Source organism: Sphaeramia orbicularis, chromosome 7, assembly GCF_902148855.1.
Source record: "Sphaeramia orbicularis chromosome 7, fSphaOr1.1, whole genome shotgun sequence".
Taxonomy (NCBI): Eukaryota; Metazoa; Chordata; class Actinopteri; order Kurtiformes; family Apogonidae; genus Sphaeramia; species Sphaeramia orbicularis.
This window is the reverse complement of record NC_043963.1, coordinates 52,090,883-52,109,038: the sequence shown is the minus strand read 5'-3', so window position 1 is coordinate 52,109,038 and position 18,156 is coordinate 52,090,883. Positions and strand designations below refer to the sequence as shown.

General features: G+C 39.0%; 1 protein-coding gene across 1 annotated transcript; it reads left to right on the top strand.

Moving 5' to 3' along the window:
- Positions 1–982: 982 nt before the first annotated feature.
- On the top strand, positions 983–17,907 carry LOC115423132 (uncharacterized). Its single transcript, XM_030139879.1, has 4 exons — positions 983–1,017; positions 4,503–5,048; positions 16,916–16,999; positions 17,091–17,907. The coding sequence occupies exons 2-4, from the start codon at positions 4,506–4,508 to the stop codon at positions 17,559–17,561; spliced, it is 1,098 nt and encodes a 365-aa protein (XP_029995739.1). The 5' UTR covers positions 983–1,017; positions 4,503–4,505; the 3' UTR covers positions 17,562–17,907.
- Positions 17,908–18,156: the final 249 nt, after the last annotated feature.

Genomic DNA, 18,156 nt, shown 5'->3' with positions numbered 1-18,156 from the left:
GATGCATTGTTTTTGATATTGTACACATATTTGCTGTATATTTCCAGTTGTACATATTTTAAAGAATGACATGCACGTGTGGTCAGGCATATTAGGAAAAAAACTGATTTTTGTAGAAGCTTTAGGGGATTATCTGGACAGAGAAAAGGGTCTAAGTCCATGAAAGTCTCTGGGACATTCTGAAGGTATGCAGTGTAACAAGACTGAATCCAGATGGAGGTCACATTAAATGCTGACTTTCTCTAGAGAAGCTGTTTTCGTGTGTGTGTGTGTGTGTATTTCAGTACTATGCATATACTTCCTACATTTTCTATGGAGTTGTATCTGTTCCCATAAATACCCACCACAGTATTTATATAATTAACACTCATGGAATGTATTTTGAAGGACATGCCTGTCAACCTGTGCAACTGCTGGGAATTCCTGAAATTAACTGTGGGTGTTTATAATCCGCCAGTGTGAAGTTTATGGTTTAAGCAATCTTTACAATATAAAGAACCATTTTTGACTAAAATGTTAAAAATCAATGCCTGCCTGGAGCTTCAACATTAATATTTGTGCATGCCTAACGTGGCTCCTCTGCAACTTTAGCATAATACAGCATTCAGTGCATCCATGAAATTGTAGAACTACAATAAACAACATTTGAGGTTTTTGTTAAAATTTATCAGGGATACTGCTTCCATAAAAATACAAAACTGATTCATTATGTAATGGAGAAAAACCACCTATTGTCGAGTTGCTTTACCCAGAAAAGGGGTTATATTAAGTAGCTATGAAGCCTATTTGTTTTTGATGTAATTAAAGTTGCTGGCCATATTATTGTACCGCCGGTTCTACTTAAATACAGCTGCGTTATGTTCACATTTTTCCTTTGTGTTTTTGTTGTTCCTCACTTTGAATCAGAAGACACCAGGCTATTATTCTGAAAAGTTTATCCGAAGGAGCGGAAGTGCCCTCGTACTTCCGATAAGAACTGAAAGCAAGGCCGTGGTTTACGGTTGGACGAGTCCTTTGGTAAGGTAGGATCCCAAATTGTGATGCAGTGAACAGGGATGTATATATATATATATATATATTTTTTTTTAATAATTAAACTTTTTTTACTTAGCTAGATTTTACCACAAACTCTGCCTCATATTTCAGTGTGAGTGTTAACTACTAATCATTCCTGTAAAACCCTGAGATCTACATGTGCCTGATCTTCGACTCTTGTTAGTCAAATCAGGTTTTATTTATATAGCGCCAAATCGGAACAAAAGTTATCTCATGACGCTTTACATTTAGAGCAGGACAAGACCAGACTCTAGTGCAGGGGAGGCCAACCCTGGTCCTGGAGAGCCACTATCCTACTGTGGTCAAGCCAGCTGACTCTCCTTTTTGCGAAGTCGAGCCAGCCGCTCTAACATTTCAAGTGCTCCCGTATTACGGACTTGACGGTAAATACACGGTGGTGGTTGAGAAAGTCAGCGCTAGGATGCTACAGCGTGGACCATCTTCCGGTTTTCAAAATAAAATGTGGGTTATTGAACTGCGGTCAAGCCAGCTGACTCTTCTTTTTCCGCGGTCAAGCCAGCTGACTCTTCTTTTGACGAAGTCAAGTCCAGCCGCTCCAACATTTCCAGTGCTCCCGTATTACAGACTTTACGGCAAAAACACGGAGGTGGTTGAGAAAGTCAGCGCAAGGATGCTACAGCGTGGATCATCTTCCGGTTTTCAAAATAAAATGTGGGTTATTGATGGGCAATAAACAGACGTGTCAGTGTGATTCTTCACTGGTTTTTAACCATTCTATCGTCCGCGGTGACTTGCCGTACGTGTTTGCTGGCAGCGGTGATTCAGGATACACCCCAGACCCTTTGAAAAGATTAAAACATTTTGTTTCAATCTCTTCAATGAATGTTTATCTTGTATTGAGCTACAATGCTAACATTTACAATGTTAATTTCAATAAAAATAGGGAAATTATTCAAATGTAATAAAAAGAGGTGTAACCCAACCAGCCCATGTAGTACTACGATCCTGCAGTGATTTTGGGTCAATAGGTCACATGACCTGTAAGCTATTGAGCTAAAATGCTAATATTTACATTTAAAAAATCATTTAAAATGGCAACAGTGTTAAAACATCACAAAAATGACCGTAACTCATTCAACCAGTACCCTACTACAATCTTGCAGTGATTTTGGGTCAATAGGTCACATGACCTGAAAGCTATTGAGCTAAAATGCTAATATTTACACTAAAAAAATTCCTTAAAAATAGCAGCTGTGTTAAAACATCACAAAAATGACCGTAACTCGTTCAGCCAGTGCCGTACTACAATCCTGCAGTGATTTTGGGTCAATAGGTCACATGACCTGCAAGCCTTTGAGCTAAAATGCTAATATTTACACTAAAAAATTCCTTAAAAATAGCAACAGTGTTAAAATGTCACAAAAATGCAATTACAGGTCATGTGACCAGTTGACCCAAAATCACTGCAGGATTGTAGTACGGTACTGGCTGAATGAGTTACGGTCATTCTTGTGACATTTTAACACTGTTGCTATTTTTAAGGAATTTTTTAGTGTAAATATTAGCATTTTAGCTCAATAGCTTCCAGGTCATGTGACCTATTGACCCAAAATCACTGCAGGATTGTAGTACGGTACTGGCTAAATGAGTTACAGTCATTTTTGTGACATTTTAACACTGTTGGTGTTTTTAAGGATTTTTTTTGTGTAAATATTAGCATTTTAGCTCAATAGCTTGCAGCTCATGTGACCTATTAACCCAAAATCACTGCAGGATTGTAGTATGGTACTGGCTGAACGAGTTACGGTCATTTTTGTGACATTTTAACACTGTTGCTATTTTTTAAGGAATTTTTTATTGTAAATACCAGCATTTTAGCTCAATAGCTTTCAGGTCATGTGACCAATTGACCCAAAATCACTGCAGGATTGTAGTACGGCACTGGCTGAACGAGTTACGGTCATTTTTGTGACATTTTAACACTGTTGCTATTTTTTAAGGAATTTTTTATTGTAAATACCAGCATTTTAGCTCAATAGCTTTCAGGTCATGTGACCTATTGACCCAAAATCACTGCAGGATTTTAGTACGGTACTGGCTGAATGAGTTACGGTCATTTTTGTGATTTTTTAACACTGCTGCTATTTTTAATTATTTTTTTTAATGTAAATATTAGCATTTTAGCTCAATAGCTTGCAGATCATGTGACCTATTGACCCAAAATCACTGCAGGATCGTAGTACTACATGGGCTGGTTGAGTTACACCTCTTTTTTATTACATTTGAATAATTTCCCTATTTTTAATGAAATTAACATTGTAAATGTTAGCATTGTAGCTCAATACAAGATAAACATTCATTGAAGAGATTGAAACAAAATGTTTTAATCTTTTCAAAGGGTCTGGGGTGTATCCTGAATCACCGCTGCCAGCAAACACGTACGGCAAGTCACCGCGGACGATAGAATGGTTAAAAACCAGTGAAGAATCACACTGACACGTCTGTTTATTGCCCATCAATAACCCACATTTTATTTTGAAAACCGGAAGATGATCCACGCTGTAGCATCCTTGCGCTGACTTTCTCAACCACCTCCGTGTTTTTGCCGTAAAGTCTGTAATACGGGAGCACTGGAAATGTTGGAGCGGCTGGACTGACTTCGTCAAAAGGAGAGTCAGCTGGCTTGACCGCAGTACAATCCTGCATGTTTTACATGTTACCCTCTTCCAGCACACCTGACGGTCGTTCTCAGGCTTTTGCAGAGCTTGATGATAGGCTGATCATTTGAATCAGCTGTGTTGGAAGAGGGATACATTTAAACATGCAGGATAGTGGCTCTCCAGGATCAGGGTTGGCCACCCCTGCTTTAGTGCGTGCATTTAAAGTGTAGCCGAGACCCCAGTAGTGTGGAAAAGTAAAAAGCTGATAACCAACTAATCAGCCATTTTCAGCCCCTGATAAAAATTGGGCACAGTAAGCAACTGTCCACGACTTTATTACAAACTGATATACTGTTGATCTGAACGTTTCAGTACAACTAATCAGTTTATCAGGACAGATATTAAATAGTAACTGTAGTTTTGAAGCCTGCTAGTAGTAGTAGCTGTTACTCGCAATTGGAGGCAGGTTCTGCTGACACCAATTGTAAAATGTAACGTTGACATGTTATGTCATTTTCATAGCTGTCACACATTGGTCATGTGTGACATGACCACAGGATTGTATTTTTTAATGTGCTAGTATAACCTTTTGGGATGAAATCAGTCTTGACGTTGTAAAGATATACAATAATGTAAAATGAAAATAACATAACTCCCATCGGGTGCATTAAAACTAAAGTAAAAAGTTGGTTTTGGTTTATCTGTAGAACAGACACCTGAAAATTCGACTTAAGTAGAGTTACAAAGTATTTTTACTTTTGTACTTACAAATGTATTCTTAAATTCTCTTTGTAACATTTTTCTGTAAATTGTGTAAATCCACAGAATATGGATCTGTTTAATGACCTGGAAATCTTCATCCCTCTGGAGGCTGAGGTGAAAAGCGTCCCCCTGCACAGCTTACCCAAGTCCGTGCTGAGGCGTATAAGCATCTCTGTTTCTGACCATCAGGGCTCAAGGATGCTCGCAGACTCTCACCATTGCATATGGATTTGCCCAGCAGTCATACGGCATGAAGGCCAGAAGGCAGTCACCCAGACTCTTAACAGTGTCAAAGAAAACATGACATCCCTGTTGGGTGCAAGTTGCCTCAACCCTGTCTACGTTCCTTTTGTCTCTGCTAACCACACAGCTTATGAGGTGCTAAAAGAAACCATGCCTGGAACAAAGGTCTCACACACACAGCAGACTTGCCTGATACCTCATGGATCACCATTACGGACACACCAGGTTGCTCTGGTTATCTACAACAGACGCATTTTCCTGTCCATTAAAAAGTCCGGTAAAAAACAAGAGACACATCATCCACAGACAGCCGCCGAGAGCTCCCCTCCCTCAACACCAGCTCAGTCACATGTCAAGAAGATACAGGTAACATGGTACTTGGAGGGCACTCCTGTCCTGGCAGTAAACCATCAATCCATGTAATCAATTTAATTATTTGTCCTCTTGAAACTTCACTCACTTAAATGTGTCAGTGCTGAAACAATGTGTTACCAGAGAGAATAAGTAAATCTGAATTGCAACCAGATTCAAAGCTCTAGTTTAGAATGACCTAGAAAAATGTAAATGAAAAATAAAATAGTGATAATATATTTTGACTAACATTCTTTGCAGTGGGGGCTGGTGAAATTATTTTTTGGTGGAGTGCAGTATCCAAGTCAGTTTTCAGCTGCACTATAACCACATATCACCAGTAGGATACACCAAAGTACATATACCACTATTTTAAAATCTTAATTTATATTGAAATAAAAATACACAGTATGTGTTTTCAGTCATGCATTTTTTTATATGTAAATTTCACTCGTCTGTCCTTCAAACATGCAAATTTATCTATGACTATTGTTGAAGTCAAGCATGTCCCTGACAAGTGTCTTTTCCACTGATTACATGGCCATTGCATGTAGACCAAGGGTGAAGATTCTGCGGGTAGATTGCACGGCATTAAAAACAGAAAATCAAAGTAAGGGCTAAAACGTGTTAATGATACCACTCGTGCTGGGATGCAATCCCCCCCAATTCCATTTCTGCGGAAGATCTTGATTCTTTTCGGGATGTAACGTTTACTCCTGTAGGTGGTCCTTGTGTGCAACTTTTTGCACCCAGAGGCTTTCCAATCTCTTGTATTGGAGGGAGTCTACTGTGCACGCCCCATTTATAACGAGTGTATCATGATAAACAGAGAGCCTCAGGCACAGATTCTTGCACACCAAACAGGAAACACGTGACTTGACTGCTCACTAAACAACCAAAAACTTTTTTAAAATACACTTAGCCTAAATGCAGATTATACATGGTACTCATGGGCTGTGTCATATATAGGTCATTTATTTAAATCTTAATGTTTTTATAAAATTGTGTTAGGTGATTCCTATCATCTTCTTCATGTGAGACAGGTAGGGTGACACCCTCTATGGACAAGCTGCTACTGTTTCATTGTAAGAACACAACCTATTTTATGTTTTGTCCTGTTGACTTTTACCCTCGGCCACACTGGCCGAAGGGTAGTATCATCAGTTAGTCGTCTGTCCGTCCATATGTACAAAAACTTTGGTATGCACTGATAAGTCAGGCCACTGGGTGGCAGTAGTGTGACTGATAAGTCAGGCCGAGGGTTTTCAAGTGCACACACGTTATGTTTAAATGTATAATCCTTCATCATTCAGGCTGCAACACATTCAAGAAAAAGTTGCGACAGTAAAGCATTTACCCCTTTGTAATGTTCAGGGACTGAAGATTCCAAGTGATAAAGTGCTTCATCTGTCATTTTGTCCAAGTAATGGTCTTTCCCAGATGCCTCTGATATGGTTCAGTAAAGTTTGAACTGGCATTTCTGTTTGGAACTCCATAATTTAGATCTTGACGAAGGTTCTCCACAGGAATGCTGATGCATGTGGCTTTATCAGCTTGATATGAATGGTAGTTCTTGATGCAGTTTACTATGTTCATTGGAGATATGAACCCTTTCCCTTAACCCACTAAATACATCCAGATTTTTTTCAATCTTTTAATTCTGTTCTGCTCTGTAGAGGGTGAAATATCCCAATCTTTTCTTATATTTCTTTGAGGAACACTTTTTTCAAAAACATTTCCATATTTCACTGACATTTGTTGACAAATGTTTGGTCCTAAAGGAGTAGGCCTTTCCTGGATGTTGCTTTTTGAAATAAATCATGATTACAGTCACCTCACATAAACTGTTTGAAGTCATATAACCCCTTTTCCTCCAGTGTACCAGGAACTTTTATTACCATGAAGTTATTTACCTGGGTAAAAAAAATTCCTGGTAATTTGCATGCTTTGCTTTTCCACTGCATCCCAAAGTTCCTGAAAGTGTATTGAAATCAGGCTTGGTCATTTTGAGTCACTGACTGCTCAAAGTCTTGCTGAATTTCCTTTGAGTGTATTCAGTATTTGTTCAATGAGGTCTCGGCTGTTTTGAGCGTATCTGCTGTTGTGAGCGTATCTTTAACATATTTGGGTGAACATACAGATTATTACGGAAGCGTATTGCATTCACACAAAAAATTAAATTCGGCTCTGTTTTTCTGAATTGACGAGATAATTATCTCGTAATTACGAGAAAAAATACGTTTAAAAAAAAAAATTGGTGCTGTTTTCCTGACTTAATGAGATACTGTTTTCTGAAAAACATTAAATTGAGCTCTGTTTTTCTGAATTTACAAGATACTGTTTTCTGAAAAAAATGAATAAATTGGCTCTGTTGTTCTGAGTTTACGAGATACTGTTTTCCCATTGCCGCCCCCCCCCCCCCCCCCCCCCCCCGGATAGCTTTCCACCTGGACCTGATGGAAAGCTGTTTGGGGGGGGGGGGGCGGAACACCAAGCCGCTCCTCCATGGATCTACTTCTGAGTAATGCTTTCCATCAGGTCCGACAAATAAATTAATACACATTTGCACTTTTTTGCTGTTTATATTTTCTTTAATGCTGGTGAATGTCATTTTATTTGACTTCATTAATGCCAACTCCCATCACCGCGTCGTGTCCTGTCAGGAAGCCACGCTACAGGCTCCGAGCGCCGGCTCCTGTCCGGCTTCCACACTGGTGCACTTGGAGGGCTTGATACGTGCGCGAAGCGGGGCTTGGAGGTCGGAGCACAGCTTGGTTCTGAGTTCTGTAAACGAAACTAGTTCCATGATCTGTAAACAGAACCGGTTACGAGAACGGAAAAAACTTCACGCTCCCCTGAAGGCTTTTCAGCGACACAGGTAGAAGGAGCTCCTACCTGGATCAGGGACCACTGTCCCACTGACACAGGTAAACAGAGCCGAATTTAATTTTTTTCAGAAAACAGTATCTCGTAAACTCAGAAAAACAGAGCCAATTTTTTTTTTTTCCAGAAAACAGTATCTCATAAACTCAGAAAAACAGAACAAATGTATTTTTTTTTCAGAAAACAGTATTTCGTAAATTCAGAAAAACAGCCGAATTCAATGTTTTTCAGAAAACAGTATCTCATTAATTCAGAAAAACAGCACCAATTTTTTTTTTTTTTTTAACGTATTTTTTCTCGTAATTACGAGATAATTATCTCGTTGATTCAGAAAAACAGAGCCAAATTTAATTTTTTGTGTGAATGCAATACGCTTCCGTAAATTATTGCACTTGTAGGAAGGAGTCAAATATGCTGGGCTCAGCTTGGCTGAAGCCAGATACGCTCAGAAGAGCATATTCATTTGGAAAATGGAGTAAAAAAATATACCCTACTGAGCTAATATGTACTACAAGGACCTTGTCATTTTTATTAGCTTACCGGCCGACAGGCCGTAAGCTGTTGTCATCACGCGGCGTCTGTCGTCGTCGTCATCGTCTGTAGTCATCGTCTGTAGTCATCGTCTGTAGTCATCGTCTGTAGTCATCGTCTGTAGTCATCGTCTGTCGTCCGTTACAAAAATTTCAATCGTCATCTTCTCCGAAACTACAATTCCCATTGACTTCAAACTTGGTATACAGCTTCTTTATGATGATGTCAACAAAAATTAGTGAAATTTTTTGGATCCGGATCTGATTCTGGATTTGATGCCACTTTGAAGAATTTCCCCCATTATAAGAGATAGGAAGTGGATTGATCCAATAAATCACTAAGTATCAATGATATCAAGTTGGAATTTGAATTTTTTACAGATCTGATTGGAATATGACCAAAACATGGGCTATTTCTATAATATAATAAATACACATAACTGGGTGACAATGAATGGCATCTGGATACATTTCCCAAAGCTTTTAATTTGGCCGGAAAGCTACAGGGCCATTGGTCCTATTTTCTAAATCATATTCAGGTGGACAGACCGATTACTGCAATGCATTCAAAGGTGCCAGCCAGATACACTTGGCTCAGCTTGGGCCGAACTGTGTATTTGGCAAATGGGTTTAAAGTAAATTATTTTTGAATTATAACTTCAGTCAAGTCAACCAGACAAAGCTTGAAATATATATTGTTCATATATAACAATTAATTATAAGTCAAAGTCTGTTTTAATGTCACTGCTTTCTTTTTTCCTTTGCATTTTCCATATCGTCTCAGCTATTCCTCATTTGAGGTTTTGCATAACTTTGTACAATAGTCAGCTGTTACTCAGTATGGTGTTCAGTCTGACCTCAAGAGAACATAGGTCCTTTTCCACCAAAATACTAGGAACTTTTATTACCAGGAACTTATTTACCTGGGTAAAAGAATTCCTGGTAATTGGTGTGCTTTGTTTTTCCACTGTACCCCAAAGGTCAGGGTAATTTATTCAAATCAGGCTGATGACGTATGGGGGAGCGGTAAAAGAAAGTGCACTACACCTGGCAGTCTAGTGGTGGTAGTAAGAAGAAGCTGAAGGCCCAAAAAGCATGATGATGCTATAAATGGTGACTGATGAGCTGCATCATTGTTTGTGTTACACAATACACTTAGGATGGAGGATGCCCAAGTTGTTAACGTTTTACTACATTGTGAAGAAAACCATACTATGTGAATGGGAAAGACGACAGACATTATTTGCAAAGACATTTGCAAAAGCACAAAGAGAAAATCTTAAGAAGGAAACATTTTAAAAGCCGTTTAGGAGATTGACTTTGACTGAATGGCAAATGACAGGAGTCGTTCTGGTACGGTACAATAACCACTCCCTTGTCCTTTGGTTTATACTTCTTTCATTTGGTTTACAAGTGCGTACCCAATTTGGTTAAAATTTAAGGGCATTTCTGCAAGCCAGGGGTGGGAGGGGTTTGGGGTGTGTTCTTCACCCCAACTTCATTGTCATTCTTCTTTATTTTGGCATAATTTCACCCCAGATGAGTGTCATTCAGTTTTAATGCTGTACACAAAACGTGTACGTGTTTGTAAACCAAATGACAGAAGTATAAACCAAAGGGAGCCGTTATTGTACAGTGTCAGAAGGACTACTTTCAATCAGTGTCATTTGGTTTAGGGAGTCCCATATATATATATACACATGCAGGAAAACAAAAATTAAATCAGCTAAGTTTCAGCATCATAAACTTGTCACAGTTGCAGTATTCAAACATGTTTTAGCTGAACATGTAACAAGTTCAGTTCATGTACATTCAGAAGCTAAGCTCTTGCACAATAAAATTGCACAGTACTTTAAGTGGGTGGTTTTGGTTTCAATGTTTTGCTGGTTGTTGAATCACTTAATCCATCTGGAATACATTTATTTCAGGTAAAGTTAACCGTGATGCATATCGTTAATTTTTATCTAAAATGGTAGAACATGTATTTTCAACTTCTCAGTCATTAAACTAAATCACGTCCAACTTTAAATGTGATGGATGGTCTTTTTTTCATTTCTATTGTTTTATAGACATAGTCCAAAAAACCCTAAAGTCATACAGATTTACTCAAATATCTGTATTTAATTCTACTTGCATATTACTTTAAAAAAGTACTTGTACCTACTTATATTTTGATGCCTTGTAAATGAACAGACAACGTTAGGTTAGAAATGTTTTATTAAAAATTGAGACGCAAAACAAAAGCTGCAAACAAAAAACAAAAAATAAAGCTGCAAGCAGCATTGGGCGGGACCTTGCACAGTGCGTTCCGCCTCCCACGCGTTCTGCCTCCTGTGACCGTCGGCACCTCAGCTCCACTCACACCTCTCCGTCCCAGTACCAGCTCCCACCCTTTTGTGTCCGTCCTCCTTATATCCCTACAGAACACCAGCGACCCTTTGCTGAAACCACCATCACCTTTAAATGAGACTTTTATTTTGAAAACCCTGTTGTGCGAATGTGCGTTTGTGTGTGTATGTGAGAGACAGAATCAGTTTGAAAAATGAATTGAAATTGTATGAATAGTTGAGCATAAAAGTGATGATTTACCACATTTAAGGCTATTATTTTGGAAAAACCCTATTGTGTGTGCCTGTGTGTCTGTGAGAGAGTAATTTTTAATGAAGAAACATTGTACAAACAGTTGAGCGTTTGGTCATAAAAGTGAAGTTATTTAATAATCATTATTTGTTATTTTTAATAAGACTTTTATTTTGAAAAAAAATGTACTGTGTATACTTTTTCCTCTGTGTGCAAATTGTCACATACCCACAATGAAATGCAGCAAACCTCTGTTTATGAATATAAAGGGGGAAAAAAGTCAGCTCCACCTGGGGATTGAACTCTGGTCTTCTGTGTGACAGTCCAAAGCATTCTCCACCACACTAACCAGTCACATTACTACAGACTGATTATTAGGCCTGATAACAGAGGGCAATCTGTCAAAGTGAAAACTGGAAATAAAAGTACTCTTGAAACAAATCGCGATTATTCCATAACCACAGGTCCTATGTCAAAAATTCTTTCACTTTTGGATTCTGTAGACTTGTGGGAATTTAATGATGTATAACTTGTGTTAAAAAAGCCGGAAATGAATAAGCAGTAATCGCAGGAACGTGGAGTGACTTTGAGAGGCAGATTGCCAACTTCCTGTTGGAGTTAGCTCTTGGGTATCAGAGTATGATTTGTTGGGCTCAATCAGACCAACATTTTGGCTTTTGTTTCATGTGTCTGTGACATTCCTACTGGCCGCTAGGGCAATTTTTGTGTGTTTTTTAGTACATAGGTGGCGCTACAGAGTCCATTTTGGCACCCAAGGGGTTAATTTTGATATTGTATCAAACATTTTACCAGCCATTGACATATCTGCCAACTTTGGTGAGTTTTTGAGCATGATGAGGGGGACCAATGGCAATTTAAAGTGGAAAACGCATAAAAAAATAAACAAATTTCAATAAATCCATAACCGTACATCCTATCTCAAAAATTTTTGCATCTGAGAGTTGTGGTGAGTCCCCTGAACGTATAGATATATAAAATGTGGGGGAAAAGTCCAAAGTGAAAAGTGAGTTCCAGACATCACAACTTTCTGAGCTTCTAAAAAAACAAAAACCTAAGGCAGTCCTGAAAAAGTTGTGAGATCACTTTTTTGAGAAGGGTTCACTCTATCTTTTGGTGCTATTTAGAAGTCAATACGACAAACTGTGTCAAACGAGTTAGTTTTACAAATTTTATTTTGAAAGGCATATTGCGAACTTCCTGTTGGAGTTAGGTCAGGGGTATCAATGTATTATTTGTAGTGCTTCATCCAACAAACATTTTGTCATTGGTTTCATGTCTCTACGACATTCCTATTGGCCACTAGGGCCGTTACCTTTTTTTTTTTTTTTTTTTTTCACATAGGTGGCGCTAGAGAGCACCTATGGGGTTAATTTTTACATTTTATCAAATTTTTTCACCAGACCTGACATGTGTGCATAGTTTGACGAGTTTTTGAGCATGTCTAGGGGGTCAAAATCCAGTTCAAAGTGGTGTCTGAATAATATAAAAACAAATGAAATGCAATAGGGCCTTGCTTCAAGGCAAGGCCTCTCACTCAGTGACACACAGCATTCCAGGTAATCTGAAAAGTACTACCTCCCTACCAGGAACTTCTTCAGGGAAAGTTTGGGGGTGAGGGAAAGATTTTTACCTAGGTTATTTAGTTGGAAACGCACCGGGGGTTTTCAATGTTCAGGGTAATGCTCAAAGTTCCTGCAGTGGTAAAGGGCCTCATGACCTTATCTAGCTGTTTTAGTCAGTGCCAGTTATGTACTTAGGGGGCTGGATATGGCCTTGCCATTCAGAACTATTACTAAAAATGCATTACATAAGTGTACGGAGTCTTATCCACAAACTGGTCCAGGTTGAGTTCAGGCGCCTGCGTCAATAGTTTGACAAAAGCTTCTCCACAGTCAATGCCCGACTGGAAGTTCACCTCGTACTGGATGATGAGGGGGGTGGAGTCAAAGGTGAAAGGTCGCAGCAGCTGGGCGTAGATGGCATAATGTTTGGCCCGAGACTTCAGAACCAGACCTTTATCACCGGGAAGTTTACTGTCCTTCATCTCCTCCACGGCCCATTTACCGTCGTACTTAGAATGGAGCCTGATTTTTGATCACCTTGCTCCTCCCATTTGTCAAGTTAGGACATTGGGCTGCTGAAGGTTTAGTGTATAACATTTGGTGGCATCCAGCAGTCAAGAAACACTCTTGTTAGCAATGTGATATCATGAATTGCGTACAGATAGCACCCCACTTTTAATTGGCATGTTATCTGTATGCTTTATAAGCTTTCCTCGTGTATGTTCACGCCGTGTAAAATAACACGCGATTAGGGTGATTAGTGGCTAGCACGATTTGTGGTTAGGGTTAGCGTGATTAGTGGTTAGGATTAGTTTTAGGGTTAGGGCAGTCTTTTTCAACCTTGGGGTTGGGACTCCATGCAGGGTCACCTGGAACTCAAATGGGGTCGCCTGAAATTTCTAGTAAGTGATAAAAATAAAAAAATAAAAACTTGAGACAGTCACAATCCATAAAAGACATGACAAACACTGAAGCTGAAACTGAAGCACTATGGTACTGTTTATCTTTCAAATGTTCAATGTGGCTGGTTTAAGATGCTGCAGCTCTTTCATAATTCATAGTTTGAGTTATTTTTTGTTCAGTATTAATTGTCAGCCTTGTAAATCCAAGCTGGACTGACTGTGCATATCCTGACCAAGGATAATAAAATTCTCACTTTGTGCAGTAATCTCAACCTGGCTTTTCTGCCTCTATCCATAGTAATATACATTATGTAGTCTAAATGTCATCTAAAATTAATGTGTTTTTGCAGCATAATATAGCAAACTATTACATGATCAAAAACAGATTAATTTTGGCAAAAAAAATGTCTCCACTTTGAATGTCTGGGGTCACCAGAAAGTTGTGATGTTCAAATGGGGTCACGAGCCAAAAAAGGTCGGGAACCACTGGGTTAGGGTTAGCAGTCACAGATATGTAAACCGGAGATCTTGGCGTACATTGACTCGCCATCAAATGGCGTTGAATAACATGCAGAAGGATGAAAATGTGTATATATAGCACACCAAATGCAATACGAACTGGCGTGACATACAACGCGATTTCATGAGATCAGTCTGCTTGTTAGAGTATGTCTTTGTTTTGTCCATTCCTGCCTCAGTAGGTTAGGGGATATTAAGTCTGGTCCACACTTCAATTCAGTTCAAACTACTTTATTTATCCCCACAGGGCAATTTAGTTTACAGTCTACCAGTCGTTGAATTAACCAAAAACATCAAATATACACTAGGTGTGCAACGGTACACGTCGTACCATTCAGTACGACCCTCACAGTTCGGTACAAGAATGTGCCACGGTACAGCTCATTTGTCATTTTCAAATGACATTTCGGGACGACTCATATTTATGTTAGAGCTTTGCAAGACAACTGACCTACGGAATTCTACCTTCATTGGTTGGAGCCAGATGCGGAGCGCATTTAAAGCATTACGCAGAAGCGGTGGAGCCTGTCAAAGCTGGACGAGGAGCACAGCCCTTCTACTTCCAACTGCCCTTCTCAATATTAACATTAGTATCCACATTAGTCAAACCTTCTCTGTCATTGCCATGTTTGTGATTATTGACTTTCTTGTTCTTCTCAAAAAACTTTACTTTTCTTTATGGTATTCGGACAGTATGGTGATTAAGAGTGGTGCCCTGATTGAGAAATGGTCAGGCCAACATACATGACGCATGGAAGTATGAAAGCAGTGATGCATGATAACATTAGAAACAGACATACGTATTTACATACGTAAAGCAAACATAAATGAGCCTTAAGGCTCTCCATCAGCACCCAGTTATGTTTCAGCACACAGTCGGCCTCTGTGTCCGAACTGTACCGTGAACCGTGACTCAAGAACCATAATACGTACCGAACCGTGGATAACCTTTACCATTGCATCCCTAATATACACACATACACAAACAAAGCAAAATCGTATGGACAGCCTTTCAGTGCATTTGAAATGCAGGAACCAGAGCAGCATAGGTCAAAGTGCATAGACTAGCAGGGACCAAAATAAATAAATACATAGATGAGCAAATGGATACATATTGTGGTCACAGTGTTTGACCATCAACAGAATTAAGAAGCCTGATGGCAGAGGGAATAAAAGAGCTGATGTATCTGTTTATTTTCTTCAGCGAGGCGAAGTAGCACCTTCCTGAGGGCATTAAACAAAATTCCTGAGCCAGGACATGATCAGGTCGAGTTGACCTGACAATCCTTCTGGACCACTCGTTTCTTCCAGAGGAAGCTCAGGTCCGTCAGTGGGACCCTAATAATCTTTGGACAGATTTTAACAATGCCACTGAGGCTGTTCTTGTCCTTCACAGACAATTCATAATCCACTTGTACCACTACATAGTGATAGTAAAGCACCTGAACACTGGATGTCCTCTAGGGTGACCAGGCCAAATGTAGGAAAATGCAGGACATGTTACCAGTGCAGAGATACAATACATTGAAGATGTAATGTCTAAGGCGTATGAAAACTCATAATATCACTGATGAACTACACAGGCACATTTTGTTTTACAAAGGATTAACATGCTGTGTGGGTCCACACAAAGTAGGACACCTGGTCACTCAAATGCCAACCGATTATAAAATGGAGAAAAGAGAAGGTGTACATTTTGAGATAAACAAAACTAACTCTAGTGCTCCAGTGGATTGAAACCATTTCTTTATTAACAGAGTTGAGTTACCGTCTTGAGACGTGTACATCAGTGTGTGTTCAACAGTTTGGCTGGGACATTTCTTACACATACAGTTGCAGTGACTGAAACAAAAGTGATCAGAACAACAAAGTCTTGAAAATAACATAATGATATCGCTGATTGTTTAATACTGAAAGCAGTTGAAGTGAGTGATACTAGCACATGTGTATGATGCTCAGCTTTGACAGAGACAGGCACCTGAGGTTTATCCGGCATTATTTTTTAACCTTTATTTAACCTCCTAAGACCCAGGAAATGTCAGCAAAGTACAAGCTTTTTTTTTTTTTTTATTTTTTTTTTTATTAAATAAGTGCCTATATTGGAAACATCATGATGCAACAGTTTTTTCAGATGCAGTTTTTAAAATTTTTATGGAATGTCCCTTGTGGTGGACAGTTTTCTTTTTTTTTTTTTTTTTTTTTTTTATAAAGTTGTAAAACTCCTGTCCACAAATGTGGACAGTGGGTCTTAGGAGGTTAAAGACCAATCATTATTATTTATTACATTCCACCTAACCCTAATCCATTAATCAGAGACCTGACTTGAAATTGACATCTGTTTTTTATTTGAGAAAATACAACATGCACCTCCCTCTAGCATGCTAATACTTAGTATCTCTCTAAAATACATCATGCCTTGATGAAGCAATACATAAACATACACACACTTGCCATTTTCAAGTTAAAATCTGTCTAACATTTCAAATGTTGACATATTGTTAAAAATGGAACTATATTGCATACACCTTTCAAAGACATCATTTACGATAAGTAGTTTGAATTCCAACTGAAGTTTCCAAACATTAGTCATTTAATAACACAAACACACTTATTGAGGCGCCAGTAAACCACCACCTCCAGTGTTTAGTGAGCTAAAATGTTTTTTGTTTAAGGGAGTCTGATGGCCTTGAATAAAAGGTTTCAATTATCTGTCACAGATATGTCTGACATGATATTCACCAACACCACTATTTTCTGGTAAAATGTTGCCCCCTTCTGTTAATAGTACAAGTTAGGTTTTTAATCTTACAAGTTACACCTCACTCAGATCTACCTTTTTAATATATAAAACTTGTCTTTAACATATCCCACTGTTTGCTTTTCAGGAGGATGTCACGAACCAGCGGAGCCAGCCTGAGACGACAGTCCAGAGGAAGAGACAGCACACAGACACACTTCTCAGAGAGCCAGTGTGTATAATCTAACAGTGATGTTACAAAGAAGAATGCTTTAGAATATATTCGGTGAACGCAGTTTACAGCTCTTACCTTTCTATTTCAGGAACTACAGAGGAATAAAACTAGCATCTGTAAAAGGGCAGTGAATGAAAATAAGGAGGATGTCTGTGACAAGGGTGGAGATGCCTCAGCATCTAAGGCCGTACAGTCTATCCCACACCCTCCTGACAGCATTCATACAGTGGACAAGCTGCAGGGACAAGCCAACCTGAAGCTAGCTGGGTTCCAATCTGGCAGGGATCAGGAACAGAATGAGGACAAGGAACCCGAGAAACATTGTGATGACCGTGACATGTGCGAGCTGCCCAATCAGAGCAAGGACAACATGAACACTTACCTGCATTTGAATGATTATGATCAAAGTGAAGACCAGAGCTGGAGCAGGGGGGAGTCCACATTTCTGTCACAGGAGGTAGACTTTCAGGCACTGGAACAGGATGAGATTATTGCGCGCATGGAGGCCAGGCTCAGACAGCGTGAAGCTGCTCTCCACAACCTGCACACTCCAAAATGATATGTCATCTTCCAGGTTGAGGACCTGTTACCTGCACACTTATTGTCTTAATTTGGGGCCACTGTTGGCTGAAGAATCACTAAATGCTTCAGTCATTTGCATGCACACCTGTTTTTTTGTTTTGTTTTTTTTTTCTTTTCTGTAGTTTTTTGTCTGTCTAGAGTGGGGGTGTCTCATTTCAGTTAAGGGGCCATATACAGCCCAATGTGATCTCAATTGGGCCGGACTATTAAAATAATATGTGTAATTACATATAAACAATAATTAAAAATTTTCTTTTTTTTTTCATGTGAAAAAAGTATAATTATGTTATGAAAATGGCAATAAACTGAACAACCATTTCATTAAGACATTTCAGGTTACTCATATTTGTTCAGTTACTCACAGTTATTCACATTTTAGTTTGCAGATATAAATATTTTCATAATAAATATAAAAATATTTTTTTGAAGCTGTTGGTTGCCACCTGTTAGTTCTAACATAAAGGTGTGTGCTAAGGAAGGTGGAGACGTCACTTTTCTGCCAGATGTGCAGTGCATACTTGAGCATCATAGTCAGAGTTGATGCAACAGAATATAGTGAACAATGCTGAGTC

Excerpts from the sequence above, each read along its gene's own strand:
- LOC115423132 (XM_030139879.1), top strand. The coding sequence starts at position 4,506 with ATGGATCTGTTTAATGACCTGGAAATCTTCATCCCTCTGGAGGCTGAG. Across the intron at positions 5,049-16,915 it reads CACATGTCAAGAAGATACAG|GAGGATGTCACGAACCAGCG; the intron begins GTAACATGGTAC and ends TTTGCTTTTCAG. Across the intron at positions 17,000-17,090 it reads ACACACTTCTCAGAGAGCCA|GAACTACAGAGGAATAAAAC; the intron begins GTGTGTATAATC and ends TTTCTATTTCAG.